The following is a 14,056-nucleotide window of genomic DNA, read 5'->3' as shown; positions in this document are numbered from 1 at the left end:
TATCAGTGTTATTGTGATTCTAAAGTGACAACATCATCCTCACACTATGATAGCAGTTGTATGTTTACAAAGGGGTATTCAAGCGAGACTTCAAGCCATGTAGAACAAACAGATAAAATGGAGTCACTAAAACTTTATCATTTAACAACATTCACATTTTCTTCATCTCTTCAAATAGTCGAAACCATAGACATGACATCTTTTTCTTCGTCCAAAGCGTTAATCGATGATTACATTAGTAGCAAGAATACAAGTCATGAAGAAACAATGAATACATTGAAGTCTGTTCAGTTAGAAAGCTGTCGCTCCCCTTTGAACACTTGGTGTTTTAATCCTTTAGTCGTTTGTGTTTGTTGTAATGGAGAAGTAAGATAATTTAATTAAATACTGCTAGAGTTTGAAGCGAAATGCTGCATTCAGGTTTTGTTTCTTTGTTATAGCGAAGAACTGGGAAAGTTTCAAATTCGCTATCAATATCAGTGGAATACAGAATCGGCTGAAGTACCTTTAGACAATTCTTCAAATAATAAACCACTGCTTGGTTGTTCTTTTGGTCATGCTAAGAAAGCTGATACTATTTCCATTGAAGCATCGTACCTGAAATTACGTTACGCTTTAGGGCCTTTTACGGTCAGTTTACTACTGTTAAAAGTTATTTTTCAGAAGTATTGGTCGTATTGTGCTATAGATTGAACAAATGACAAATCCAGCTAATGAAAAAAAAGTTTCAAACTCTTTCATAAAGTGTGGATTAACTGTTGCAATTTTACTAAACTCTGAGTGCATGGGGATTTTAGGTCTCATGAACGTGTTTCAGAAAGCATCACAAATGGAAGAAGCTGAACTGTGGGATAGTTTGAAGAAAGACAATCCAAAGCATAATGATTTAAATTTTGAAAATTCTAATGATTTACATATTGATACCAAACCTTTCATTGTTTGCTTAAAAGACCAATTCCATTTTTCGTATTTAATCGATTATTGTTTTTCCGATGCGTATTATGATGCGAGAATCTCATCTAAATCACTTTTATGTTTGCTTGTAAGTTCAGCACCGGTTTCTTCCAATTATGTCCCTTTAGCGTCTGGAAACGTTTACATTCTGATTGTAAGTTTGGACACACACACAAAAACAACAATTCTTTTACGACGTTTTGGCAATTTCCCATCCATGTCATTTAGTATAAAGTCTCTTTGTCTTTCTATACAAGATTATAACATTGGGTCGGTTGAACAGGAAATCTCTTTTTTAAGTAAAATGCCAAAATACCTTTTAATCCTCTCGCCTTATACGTTTATTATTGTACCATTATTTGAGTCCAATGAAACGGTGGACTCGAAAAACGTTCATATCACGGATGCTGTTATAATAACACATTCTAAATGTTTTTATTCAGTCAATCTAGCTGAATTATGTCTTTTTACATCGGATGCACGCTCTTTGGATAATACCAAATTACCGATTCATCGTTTAGTAACAGTGAAAGATTTAATGGAATCGTCTACAACGTTTCCTTCTTATACATCGTGCTGGTTTTTAAATAAGCCCACAGTGGATTGTTCTTTCTTTGAAATTGATTTAAGAGACTATCATTGGATTATTATCAATTCTTTATTGTATTTATTAGTTCCAAGATACAAAGGAGCAGTTTATACAGTTCAATTGGTAGGATACTCAACACATTTACGAGTTCACGATAAAACAGACAAAGAGATTTTTGTTTTTGTTAAAGGTTTTACATCCATCTTCACTTAAATTGTATGGAATCCACATAAAACCTTTTTTGAAAGAAACGTTATATTTCTTTTGTGATTCGCCTCCAGTTCTGTACACTTCCGAATCTCACCACAGTACTTGTATGATTCTTTTACCAGGGCATCCAAACGAAGCAAATCCACCATCACTTTGGAATATTCAATTCGACTACTTTTGGGGTACTCCGCCAAATGAAAATTCAGCAACGGAACAAACAAGGGTCTCCACGAGTACCATTGAATCATTTTTTTGGGGTCATCGACTTCACACAATTGACCCTATCAAAATTTTACCATTACTACGTAAAAGTTGGTCTCCTATATTAAAGTCGAAAAAGGATGCTTCGGTTTTATCCTGTAATACTTTCCTATCTGGATCTCACGGAAATTTAAGAAAAGAAAAACTATCCAGCGGCTCTTTAGGGAGTAATGGCGATCGTCTCATGGAATGTTTCAATGTGTTATCGTGTAATGCTTCTCATGTAAACAGTTTTTTCATGTTCTTTTCTTTTTTAAATAATGTATTTGTTTTTTGATTAGGTTGCTGATAATTTTCCAACTGACAACTATTTTTTTTTTTCTTCGCTTACATCCATGACATTTCAATATTTATGTTTTATTGAACCTTATTTAGGTGCAGTGAAAAACTATTCATGTTTTGTATTCATACGAGTAGTAAAACATATGTGTCCATTTTATTAAAGACAAACGTATGTATTGGTTAGGGGTTCTCAAGGATTCGTGTCTTCTGTCCCAATCTCGCAACGAGAACGATGCCGTCTCATTAGGAATGGTAACAGGTTGTCAAAGCTTTTCGAAACTCGTGGAGATGGCCTTATGTTTTCAATGCCGTCATACACTCTTAGGAAAACATGAAGAAGGGTCTTCCAATGTTTTAAGTTTTGCAAAAACGGCATTACAATTTGAGTTTCCTTTACATATGTGGACTTTTCCAAGCGTTCATGACGTTCGCTTTCCTGTATGTCCTACGCAGTATCCTATATTATCAAATTTTCTAAGCGTTATGAGATGTTTTGTTAAATTTTTTGCGAACAGAGTTCTACAACATCCACTGTACTCGTCATAAGTTCCGATCCGAGTAAAGATATAGGAAGGACACAAGTGTACCTTCTCCACAATTGTATTGATGAACCATCAGTGAATTGTTCCCGTTCACAAGAACCAAACATGTTAGCACAAGTGGAAGAAATAACAGGAGGGTTTGATACCGACATTAATACTATAGGGTGTGGATCTTTGTATTTTGAAAGAGAAAGTGAATTGCGAGATGACAATAATTCAAAGGAATGCTTATGGATTCAAATTACTCCAACAGAAATCCGTTGTTTAGCATGTCAATCACCTTACTCACTTTTACAAAATCCAGTCAACTTATTACACTTAAACGCAGAAGAATGCGATATGACATCTCCTTATTTAGATATTCCGTTAGGTATCAAAGGTTGTATTGTGAAGGAATTTGTTCTTGTTATGACAGAGTCCTTTCACATAAAGATTTGGAAAGCCAATAGCACTGCATATAAGGATCTGTGTAACAATCTTTTAACTACAACATGTTTATTAAATCCGTACACAAATGGAACAAAACATTTAGAATTTATGTTATCCCAACCTCTGGAATGTTTTTATTTAACTTGTTTAGATCAACTTGAACAAAACACAGTACTTAAACATATTCCTAGTGTCACATTAATTTATCTTGTTTTTGTATGTAAAGCCAAACCAAATACAATCTGTATAGTATCCTGTGATACTATGGAAATAGTTTTTCGAACGGAAATAACTCCTTTTCAAAAACATTTGTTAAATACTAACAAAAAAAATGAGGATTTTTTAGTTCCGTTTATGCCTATGACATCGCATGCTACTGCACGTATAGTGAAGGTAGAACTGGTTGCACTCGACAAAGGGGATCTGGGTCCAACTTTGTTAATTTCTTTTCTGAATGGGTGTATTTTTCTTTACCGTAGTCGCGTGATCAATTCTACTAGTTTACACAACACTTCTCATAAAAATTTTCCTTTTACTTTCACTCTTATGGATATAAATAAGATGTCTCCACTTAATTCTTTTAATACTACACAACAAATTCACCAACGCAGTGATACCTGCGACTTTAATAAAATGCTAGAAGACATCAACACCTCCTCAATTTATGATATAGATGACTTTCTGACTCCGCTTGTTTGTAATGTTATGAGCGGAATGTCCCAAAATTTAACCAATGGATCTATTTGGTATTTACGTCTACCTGTTTGTAAGTCTTCTTGATTTTTTTGGGTTTAAAACAAAAGAAAAGTTGTATGTTAGATGATGAAACCATTCAAAAATATAAAACGATGCAAGGCCTCTTTGTTACTCTCACTTCTAACAAGCTGTTTATGCATGAACATAATATGACACAACAAATGTGTTCATTTCAAATGCCAACTCCTTTTTATAAGTACGTTACTACTGGATAACAAGTTTATTAAAATAATTTTTTTTCAGTTCATTACCCCTTGTTAGTTGGCTGTCATTAAATAATAAAAATGAACTTCAATTAAGCTTTATTCATTTCGAAATTAGTACTATGAAAGCTTTCACATTCTCATTAATGGGTCATTCGTTACTAGCGCATGTAATTAATTCTGTAGTGTCACTGTCATTGGTTTTCTTTCCCTTCGTCATAGGTAAAATTAAATATCAAGCGCTGCGGAAGAATTGCTTATGATAAAGTCACAAAACTTCTTGCTTGCTGCGATGTTGGTTTTGAAGAAACCATATCCACTGACTTTTCTTCCAACTCAATTTCACAAAATGTCAACGTCTCATCATTAAAAATTTTCTCCTTAGCACAATTCGGTGAACAATGGGTTCAATGTTCTAAGGAAAACGTACCAGCACTTTTTCCTTGCAGGTAAACGATTTCAAGCCAAAACTTTTGTTTTTCATCTGTTTTTTTTTAGTGAATATCATTTAGCCCAGAATGAGAGATTCTGTTCAATTACCTTCGCATCCATTCAACCAAATGTTTCACTTATAATAGCAGGAACTTGTTTGTATGTTGATAATAATTCCCACTTTGTGTTAGGAAATCTTTATATGTTCGACTGTCCTACCTTTGAAGCAATTGTATCGAATAAAATTGTACAACCATTACTCGTGCGTAAAGTACAATTGTTTCCAGGACCTATTCTCTATGTAGGAACTCTTTCACTTGTGAATTCGTTTCCTTATCTGGTTCATACCGCTGGTCGTAAACTTTTTGTTAATGTAATCACTTTAACACACAATCACTTTTAAAGCTTATTACATTCTTATTCGTTTTTATACATTTCAGAAAATGACTGACAATGGTTTAACAAGTGGATGTTTTTTTGATTGTCCGTGGACCATTCTATCTGTAGCAACTGTCAAATCGTATCTTGCGGTTTCAGATGGGATTTCTGGACTTTATTTTTTAAAGTAAGCAGCTTAAAATGATTTGAAACGTTTCATTTAATGCTCAATCAGATTCCGTTCTCCTGTTTCTTTATCACTACCAACACAATCTCTTTCTCTTTTAGCTTCTTTTCCTGTACCGATATCTAAAAAATACATACTTCAAGGAATTGCTGTAGAATATACAAGCCAACAGCAAGCTTTGTGTAAGACAATAGGGTTTTTTCTTTCTAACCCCATATTTCGCGCCTTGACTGTATAATTTCATTTTTAGATATGATCTCATGCAACAGTGAAGGAACTCTTGATGTTTTGCAGTATTCCACTGAGCAACAACATGCAACATCTCTTCAACGTTCTCCTAATCCTTTTGTCTTTAAAAGAGTGACGGTAAGCTACGAAAACAAACAAACAACTAAATGTTTTATTTTTGCTGAAAATGTAAAGCCTCTTTTAGGGCGTGTGATTTGTTCCCCCATGTTACATGGTCAAGGTCCTCTTGTTCGTTTTCATCGTATTGAGACGGTTCACCCACCTACCATGAGTTGCATAGCGCTCACACTTTATGGTACCATTCGACATATTTCAACTAAAACAACGTCCTTCCACAAACCTCTTGCTCAAGGATGATTTCCATTCCAAAAAAAATTCTTTCATGCCATTGCTGCTGTTACAAATGGTTTTTTCTAAAGCGTTTTTTCTTACTATAATTTCTTCAAGTAAGCACCGAGTTTAAAATTATAAATGTGATGAGTTTTTGTTTGAAACAATCAAGTTGAAACATATTTTTTTTGAAATGTTTTAAAATAAAAAAACATTCATAAACAAAAAAAAAATTTATTACTTAACTTGGCGTTGCATGAAACTTTTTAAATGATTGACAATCAAAAGCTCGTAAACCTATTTCCTCATAAGACGAACGGGAAATCCATGAATGTTCCATGGATGCACTGAGTTGAGCTGAAAAACATACGGTACTAAAAGATCGTTTTTTAAAGAGAGCTTACCATATAAAGACGCTCCACGAAACGCAAGCCATTGACGTTCTGGAGGTGCTAAAAGATAAGTCCTTTTAACAAGGTATTGTCAAAATATGGGCATTGTTTTTTGAAGAAACATACATTAGCTGCGAGTGTGAAGGAATACTAGAACGACTTAGTATATTAAAAGTGTACCACGAACGAATTTCTTGTTCCAATCTTTGCAAAAAAATTGTCAATGTAAGAAAAGGAAACAAAACATGTTAAATTTTGTTACCTTCGAGGGAAACCTGAGAGTAAACCACCCCCTCCACTTAAAACAATACACTTAAGAAGTGGACGACGTAAATCTAAAGGTATTGTCTGAATCACTTCTCCAATCAGATCAGGTAGTACTTCTCCTCCCTAAAGATGTAACGCAATTTTTGTTTTTTTAAAATCAAGTACGCTTTCACTTTCTATGAATGACCTCACAAAAACCTAAGTACTCTTGCGTTGGGTTAAAGAAACGTTCACATTCAGTAAACCGTTCTTCATTTAAAATAATTTGGGTTCTGCAAAAAAAATTTTTAAAATAAAAAAAATTGTATTGTTTTCCTTACGAGTCAGGCAAAATCCATTGTTTCTGAAACATAGATGTTTCTTTAGCTAATTGTAGATCTCGTTTGAAATCAAATGAAACAAAACAAGATTGTCTTTTAATTTTCTCTAACACGTTGTAAGGTGTTTGAACACGTGAATGATTTAGGCATAAACGTTCTTGTAAATATCTGGAAAAGATTTTATTTGGAGTTTGTTACTTTTTTCCTTAAAAATGAACACTCTTACTCCGTAATTGTATGACCACCTTTCATTAGCTTAACACAAGCATTGTCTGCAAAAGATTGCCCTTCAGCCACGCATCCAATACGAGAGGATTCTTGGCCAATATCCACGACCAAACCTGTAAAGATGAATGAAGCATGTTCATTTGTATTAATTCTGTTGTAAAAAATAGAGTACCAGAGACACAACCGACGCCATACAAACTCATTAACAATGGAGAGACGAATTGGCAATGTTTGACATTTTTTGTATAAAATAAATATTCTACTAGCTCTTGTAAAGGGTTTGTCGATGTAGAACAAGGTGACAACAAGGGTAATAAAGTGGAAGAAAAGGAACTCATAGTCACGATCGTACGATCCGTCGATCCATTGTCGTCTTTAATCAAATAACAAAATAGAAACATTTCCTTTTTGTCGTGTCATTCACAGAACTTTTTTTTTACTGTTAACTTGATCGCAAAGACAACGATTGCATGATAAACGGTTCTAATAAAAGATTCGTTCGAACGTCAAAAATAAATCGGAAATGAACTTTCTCTTACTAAGGCTGTGAAGCATTGAATTAAATGATTTTCTAATTGACGCGAATCGACTATACGACCATCCTTAACAATAGGATGTAATTTATAATGATCACGAAACGTAGAGTGCGTTGGTTTTATACAATGACTACCTAGGCTCTTTTCATTTTTCTAATATGGGTGGAATTGAGTATCAAAAGAAAATAATAACTTCACTCAATTTAGCATACATTGATATTTTTTCGTTCATGTATCGAAACACTACTGTAAAAGCAACACAAAAACATAAAAGCTTCTTTCTTTAACTTCACACTTTTACGTATGATTTTTGTATAAGAAAATTTCAGTCAAGGGAATCGTTTCTTGAGAGTACCCTCCTCGAATACATCTAAAGCAGTCAAGTTTGATTTACACACCTTATTTTTAGTCCTGATAACCTACTGTGACCCTATATCCAATATACAAGCGTTTTGCACCATCCGATACAAGTCTTTTTTTAAAAAAAAAAATCTTTTGGTTTCACTCTATAAAAAGTATGCTTTTATCTAGGACACTAAGGAATTGAATAAATTTTTAGCATGTTCTTTCATTAACAAATACTTTTTTTATAATAGTTTTTAACGAAAGCATCCCGCAATACTTTAGTGAAGAAACAATACAAAAAACATGCTAACATTAGCAATCTGTTATTGATTTTTTGTACTAGAGATTTCGTAAATAAAGTATTCACATAAATAACTCCAGTCATGCGAAAAAAAAAATACGATTGTTATGATTTTCATTAGTCGACAAACTACGACAAAAAAAGTTTTTTTTGATGTTTAAAAAAGTTTAAAGAAATCAAATATTCAAAACATATAAAACTTTTCTTTAACAAGAAATACCTCGTAATTTTTTATTATAAAGTATACAAGGTGATAACTTTTCAAAATAAACTATAGGGATAAAAAACAACGAACAGACATAAATGGCCTTTTGTTCTTTTTAACAGTCAGAAAATAAAAAAAGGCAAAACATCTTTTTTTTAAATTGATAATACAAAAGGAATCCAAATGAAAGGTAATGGAATTATTATTGCTGTCTACATTGAACTTTATGACCAGTTTCATCGTTTTCTTCGTCATAAGAGGACTCTCTGGCTTGCGAGCCAGAATGCATATCATCAGTGACTTTGGTAACAAAATGATGCTCCAGATCAGCTGAGTTTTCATCAATTTTGGTCGTTGGGGTGGGTAGTACCTTCTTAAGAGTTGCTTTCAAAGCAGTTCCCTGTAATAACAATTCATTTCCTAATGGCATTTTGACACGGAATTCAATGAGTAAATTGCCTTTTTCGAAAGGATTTTTATAGACAGGAAGACCTTCAGAAGGAATAGCCATTATAGAACCTGGCTCGATTGTTTCTTCAGGATTACTTTTAATAAGTAGTTTTCGTCCATCTAAATGTTGAACGATAAATTTATACCCTGTCAATGCTTCATAAAGTGTGATCGTTTTTTTCATAATTAAATTATTTTGTTGTCGACGAAATACGGGATGATCCTGTAATTGAAGAGTAAACTTAACATCACCGGGAATAGTATCTGGTTTTTCATCCGCTTCACCCGAAAATACAACACGATGACCATCAGGTGCTCCCTTTTCAATAAAAACTTCTAAAACTTTACGTTCTTTGCATGTTCCTACTCCCGAACATTTTTTACATTTATTTTTTTCCGATATGACTTTCCCATTACGGCAACTATGACAAGGAGCTTGTGTTTGTTGAATGACTGGACCAATTTGACGTATTTGTACTTTAACACCAGTTCCATTGCAATTTGAGCAGGTTTCTATGGCGTCTTTTGGACCTCCATGCCCCTCACATACATCACATATAACATCTTTACTTATAGCCATGCGCCTTGATGCACCATTATAAATTTGTTCCAACGTTACTTTAAGAGGAGAATCAATATCTTCTCCTTTTCTTTTACCTTGTGGTCGTCTGGATCTTGAACCTCCAAAGAAAAGATCAAAAATGTCTGAAGGATCAGAGGCACCTGAATTTTCTAACCCTTTTTCTCCATACTGATCGTATAATTTTCTTTTTTCGCTATCACTTAATGCTTCATACGCTCGACAAATTTCTTTAAACATTTCGGGATCACCACCTTTATCAGGATGATGCTTCACCGCTAACTTGCGATAAGCCTTTTTAATCTCGGACTCTGACGCATTTCGATCAACTCCCAAGACCTGATAAAATTTTGTATTGTTAACTTCACGAGAATGTCTTGAAGGCATGTGTGTGTCACCATCTCCAAAAGGAAAACCACCGCTGAAGAACATTGTCTAAAGCAAATCTATACTTTTCAAGAAACCTAAAAGTACTAAAATTCTCTTTACCTGTCTTAAACTGATATGAAATTACTGAAAAATCCTTAAAACTTCTAAAAAGCATATTTTTTATACATTATAAATCATACAAGAAAAAAGCATACCTTTGTAAAGTGTCTATAGGAATAAAAATGTTAGAATGGGTTTTAGATGATATTAGACGAATTGAGGTTTTTGCAACTGGTAAATTTCTGTTTGCACACTTCATAGGGTGTCCCGTAAACACTGTTGGGAGAGACTTTGTGACAGTTTCTAATAGAAACAAGGCACTAATGAAACTGTTTTTAGGCATGTCATCTAATGAGATTACAGCTTTTCCGCAACGAGGAAAGTAAAACTGCTTATCCTCGTAACATCACAAGGAATCTGTTACACCATGTATGTTTAAATGAAATAGTCTTAAAAAAAAATTGCACTTGAACGTCAATAAGTCAATGTCGACGAACATGATTTGTTTATATTGCTTATTCACATGGTAGAAAAAAAATAGTCGCATTAAAATAACGCCACACAAGCAAAAAAATTTTTTACACTTCTCGATTTGAGCGTGTCATCCTTGCGCAGGGGCCATGCTAATCTTCTCTGTATCGTTCCAATTTTAACAAATGGCGACGCCTTTCGGCGTGCCAATGTATTAGTTGACCGTAAACCACCACAGATGAAGATTTGGTCGTTTATGTTTACATGGGTTGCATGTTTAGATGCATGTTATTTAAACAGTGAATAACGATGAATGTTATAATGTTGCTAGAGTTGAACAAAAAGCGCATACATTATTAGGTTACAATAATTTTCAACGTAAGAATGTTAATTTAAATATTCTTTCAAATTTAGTTATGCTATTTCGCACAACGCAAACTAATTTAATAATATGATATCTTAAAATTATAAACGAATGTCGTAACATCAATACATTCATTGTAGATAAAGAAGAATTTCTACGACATATTTTTACTATTCATTATGTCTTTTAGTTGAACTCGGTAATATAGAGGTGAACAAAAGAAGCCGATACTCGCAGAGCGTCACTTAAAGCGTTAGTCGACAAAAAAAGCTTAAATGCTATTCCAAATTTTTAAATAAAGTTTTTCTATAGAAAATAAACACTGAATTCACCATAGTTTTATAGAAGATGTTTTTTTTTTTTTTCATCATTTTTCAATAAGCATATCAAATCTCTTTTCACAAAACAGATTGCTCACAATGTCTCACACATGAATTTATTTGTGGAAGTATATAACCGAGGCAACGAGAAATACGCTATTATTTTCTCAATGGTTCTGCTTTTTGCAATCACGTTTTCATTCAAGCCCTATTGCTGTATGCATTCGAGTTTTCAATCTTGTTTTTTTTTGCTCTTTAGTATGCGGTTATTTCGCATTTTTGTGAAAAGTAACATTACTTTTTTAAATATGTTTTTTTTTTCTTTCAATATACTTGTAGTTTCTTCTGTGTCAATGCTCTTTTTTCTCGCAATTATTCCGATAATATCCCCTGTTTCTTTTTTATCTTTAATACCTATGTATGAATTTATTCTTTTTACGACTTTTCTTTTACTTGTTTCTTCTACCTTTGATTCTCACTATCTTGATACGATACTTCTTCCTGTAATTTTTCTTCTTGGGGTTTATTGACTTTGGCTCTCTGATCTAGCTGACTCTGATTGCTTGTTAATGTGTGTGACGAAAATTGTTTAGCGCGCAATTTTCTTGTTTTCGACATTTCTATTTTATAAGAAAGTAAAACAAGGTCACGAAGTTTTGGCTGCACGTATTCATCTTTTAGAAAGTTCAAAATATTTTTTAGGAAAAGGGAACATGTTTTAACGTCATCCTTGAGAATCAACGTGACAGCAACACCTGAAATTTCACAATGAACCACTAAAAACGCTAAAGTTCTTACCTTTTCGATCAGCTCGACCAATGCTACCAATAAGGCATTTGTATTCATGATGATTAGTTGGACAATTATAATTGACAATGTGAGTTGCATTAGGAAGATCAATTCCTTTTAAAATTCCCTTAGTAGTTAACAAACAACTCACTAATTTGGATTTAAAACTTTGAATGGCCTTAAACAACTAAATAAAGCTTTGCTATTTTTCACTCTCTAGCATACCAAATTTCTCTCACATTGTTCCAGTTTTGAATGAACTTTTTGAAACGACATATTTTTATTACGAGCGTTTAAAAAATCATATAAGGCATCGATTTCATCAATCTTGACACTGATAATACTTTGATAGTTACGCCAATACTGTAATAAAGAAGCCGTCTTTTCTCGTTTTTCTTTGACTGTCTAAAGTTTGCAGAAAACCTATTGAAACTAACAAAAAATAAGCATTGATGTTCTTACGTGAAGAACATAAACAGATTGGGATATATTTTTACTGATGTAGTTTCCACACATCATGGAAACAGAGCAAAAATTTTTTGCAGAAAACGATTTTTGTAATATTTCCATTATAATTTCCTTTATTTGAAGCATTTCTATATGTGAAAAAATTTTAGATCTTGTTGGAACTGAGTTTAAATTAAACCTAACTATTATCAGAGATCCATACGGAAATTTGGCATTTAGGGTGTACGGATATTGAAATGCACTTATACTCTTCAATATATAATAATTTACTTTTAACACTATCACTGAAACATGTTGTCCAAAAAACTCAATTGATGAAAATTGGATCATTACTTGGGGATTCCATCAAAAACAAGAAAAGATACACGGTTCATTCTGAAATCGTGAAAATCTGTTCTCTGTTATATCGATGCCAAATGTATGGACGTTTGTGTTTAGAAAATTAAACCCAAACATACCTTTTTGTTTTTAGTGAACGTACATATCGTAGAAATTTTAAGAAAACTACTCACCACAATATGAACAATCCCTTTTTTCGGATACTGTTGGCGTCTCTCTATATTATTACCCCCATACAATATATAACTACGTAAATTAAACTTTAAAGCATAATGTATCACTATAGATCCAACCTAAAGAGCGTGTGGACTAGATTAAAGGAACAATAGGATGAACCCTTACTTGAATCGCTAGTTCTCTTGTAGGAGTCACAATTAAACCAATAGGGCTATTGATGCAATAGAGACGATCTTGAGAAATGACGTGCAAAATACAAGGAAGAACATAAGCCAATGTTTTTCCAGTTCCTGGTGGAGACTGAACTATTAGATTTCGACCTAGAATAATTAAACGAAATTCCTAACAAAAGTGGACTTTCTCATTATGTTGTAACTAACCTGTCATTAAAAAAGGCCATGTTTGACTTTGAATAGGTGTAGGTAAATTATAACACTCTTCTAATTCTTTTGTGATATCTTCAGGGAACGCTGCCTGTTCAAATGTCAAAACGGGATTTTTATTTTTTTCGCCTAGGTAACAAACAAAAAAAGTAAACAATTTTAGGAAACTATTACAAAAATATCATTTTTCGTTAACGACAATTTATCTTTGTTCTTAATCCAATCAATATAAATCACTAGTACAGATACATCTACTTGAAAAAAAGACAAGGAAAGAATCTTATGGCTTAAATTAATATTTGAGCGAGAGGTGGTTATTCTTTTAACGAATTTTTTTTTTTCATGTAGCATATACCATTCGCACAATCGATAACCAAATTATACTTTTTACGGAATAGGGAGACTTGTTTTTTCTTCATTAATGCCACGGCTGGATGCTCATCATAAATATTTTTAACAATGGTTGGACTGTTTTCAATTGTAGTTTTAAGTAAATGTTCCCTCAAAACCTGAATTTTAGTATCTAAATCAATTTTTTGATCGATACCATAATTTTGATTTGAATCCATTTATCTTTGTAGTACCGACACGTTCCCGAGTCAGTATTCCTTCCTTTTAAGATAAACGAAATATTCTTATGATTTATTGTTTACAATAAGAAAACCGAAAATTTTCTTCTTATCAACTTTTGAAAACAAAAGCAAAAAAAAAAATTCAATTATTTAATACACAAATTGAATAGCAACAATCTTTTGATTCAAATTATTTTTTGATAGCCTGTTTGGTACCATGAAAAATTTTCAGATACTCTTATAATCCATTTATTCACAAATTTCACCTAAACTATGATCTTTTGAAAGATTTGCAACAGTGCGTTTTTTTTTTGGCAG

The 14,056-nt window shown here is 32.9% G+C and overlaps 6 protein-coding genes and 1 non-coding gene across 12 annotated transcripts; 3 read left to right on the top strand and 4 right to left on the bottom strand.

Moving 5' to 3' along the window:
* The first annotated feature begins 358 nt into the window (after positions 1-358).
* Positions 359-2,303, top strand: LOC128883114 (uncharacterized). Its single transcript, XM_054135125.1, has 6 exons — positions 359-366; positions 441-630; positions 689-937; positions 1,238-1,666; positions 1,734-2,181; positions 2,296-2,303. The coding sequence occupies exons 1-6, from the start codon at positions 359-361 to the stop codon at positions 2,301-2,303; spliced, it is 1,332 nt and encodes a 443-aa protein (XP_053991100.1).
* Positions 2,196-3,767, top strand: LOC128883113 (uncharacterized). The gene is made up of 4 exons (XM_054135124.1): positions 2,196-2,389; positions 2,481-2,734; positions 2,812-3,660; positions 3,747-3,767. The coding sequence occupies exons 1-4, from the start codon at positions 2,350-2,352 to the stop codon at positions 3,765-3,767; spliced, it is 1,164 nt and encodes a 387-aa protein (XP_053991099.1). The 5' UTR covers positions 2,196-2,349.
* Positions 3,667-5,945, top strand: LOC128883068 (uncharacterized). 2 transcript variants are annotated; one of them, XM_054135052.1, is made up of 10 exons: positions 3,667-4,033; positions 4,087-4,219; positions 4,267-4,396; positions 4,449-4,675; positions 4,725-5,031; positions 5,099-5,223; positions 5,272-5,405; positions 5,474-5,589; positions 5,647-5,767; positions 5,825-5,945. In XM_054135052.1, exons 1-10 carry the CDS (start codon positions 3,814-3,816, stop codon positions 5,827-5,829), a joined length of 1,518 nt encoding a protein of 505 aa, XP_053991027.1. In that variant the 5' UTR covers positions 3,667-3,813; the 3' UTR covers positions 5,830-5,945. The 2 variants fall into 2 exon arrangements, with proteins under 2 accessions (XP_053991027.1, XP_053991026.1); XM_054135051.1 differs by having other exon boundaries at positions 3,668-4,033; positions 5,647-5,829.
* A 79-nt stretch (positions 5,946-6,024) lies between these two features.
* Positions 6,025-8,140, bottom strand: LOC128883070 (actin-related protein 2-like). Of its 3 annotated transcripts, none has more exons than XM_054135053.1 (13): positions 7,969-8,140; positions 7,847-7,915; positions 7,758-7,791; positions 7,549-7,698; positions 7,450-7,492; positions 7,182-7,382; positions 7,008-7,122; positions 6,782-6,949; positions 6,649-6,733; positions 6,457-6,584; positions 6,321-6,398; positions 6,207-6,268; positions 6,025-6,159 (listed from the first exon to the last, which is right to left on the bottom strand). In XM_054135053.1, the coding sequence occupies exons 1-13, from the start codon at positions 8,004-8,006 to the stop codon at positions 6,044-6,046; spliced, it is 1,287 nt and encodes a 428-aa protein (XP_053991028.1). In that variant the 5' UTR covers positions 8,007-8,140; the 3' UTR covers positions 6,025-6,043. The 3 variants fall into 3 exon arrangements, with proteins under 3 accessions (XP_053991028.1, XP_053991030.1, XP_053991029.1); XM_054135055.1 differs by having other exon boundaries at positions 6,207-6,254; XM_054135054.1 differs by having other exon boundaries at positions 7,758-7,788.
* Positions 8,141-8,321: 181 nt separating this feature from the next.
* LOC128883071 (uncharacterized) lies at positions 8,322-10,553 on the bottom strand. 2 transcript variants are annotated; one of them, XM_054135058.1, is made up of 4 exons: positions 10,217-10,553; positions 10,011-10,158; positions 9,916-9,959; positions 8,322-9,861 (listed from the first exon to the last, which is right to left on the bottom strand). In XM_054135058.1, exon 4 carries the CDS (start codon positions 9,856-9,858, stop codon positions 8,599-8,601), a length of 1,260 nt encoding a protein of 419 aa, XP_053991033.1. In that variant the 5' UTR covers positions 9,859-9,861; positions 9,916-9,959; positions 10,011-10,158; positions 10,217-10,553; the 3' UTR covers positions 8,322-8,598. The 2 variants fall into 2 exon arrangements, with proteins under 2 accessions (XP_053991033.1, XP_053991031.1); XM_054135056.1 differs by having other exon boundaries at positions 10,011-10,553.
* On the bottom strand, positions 10,425-10,529 carry LOC128883120 (U6 spliceosomal RNA). The gene has a single exon (XR_008458735.1). It is a non-coding gene; the product is annotated as a U6 spliceosomal RNA (small nuclear RNA).
* A 593-nt stretch (positions 10,554-11,146) lies between the features above and the next one.
* Positions 11,147-13,913, bottom strand: LOC128882924 (uncharacterized). Of its 2 annotated transcripts, none has more exons than XM_054134771.1 (11): positions 13,522-13,913; positions 13,164-13,295; positions 12,949-13,103; positions 12,726-12,899; positions 12,601-12,665; positions 12,451-12,551; positions 12,262-12,395; positions 12,025-12,204; positions 11,809-11,986; positions 11,477-11,765; positions 11,147-11,424 (listed from the first exon to the last, which is right to left on the bottom strand). In XM_054134771.1, the coding sequence occupies exons 1-11, from the start codon at positions 13,733-13,735 to the stop codon at positions 11,418-11,420; spliced, it is 1,629 nt and encodes a 542-aa protein (XP_053990746.1). In that variant the 5' UTR covers positions 13,736-13,913; the 3' UTR covers positions 11,147-11,417. The 2 variants fall into 2 exon arrangements, with proteins under 2 accessions (XP_053990746.1, XP_053990748.1); XM_054134773.1 differs by having other exon boundaries at positions 11,809-11,977.
* Positions 13,914-14,056: the final 143 nt, after the last annotated feature.

Source organism: Hylaeus volcanicus, unplaced genomic scaffold (genome assembly GCF_026283585.1).
Source record: "Hylaeus volcanicus isolate JK05 unplaced genomic scaffold, UHH_iyHylVolc1.0_haploid 12197, whole genome shotgun sequence".
Classification (NCBI taxonomy): Eukaryota; Metazoa; Arthropoda; class Insecta; order Hymenoptera; family Colletidae; genus Hylaeus; species Hylaeus volcanicus.
Note: the sequence above shows the minus strand (reverse complement) of the source record. Positions and strands in the feature narration are given on the sequence as shown.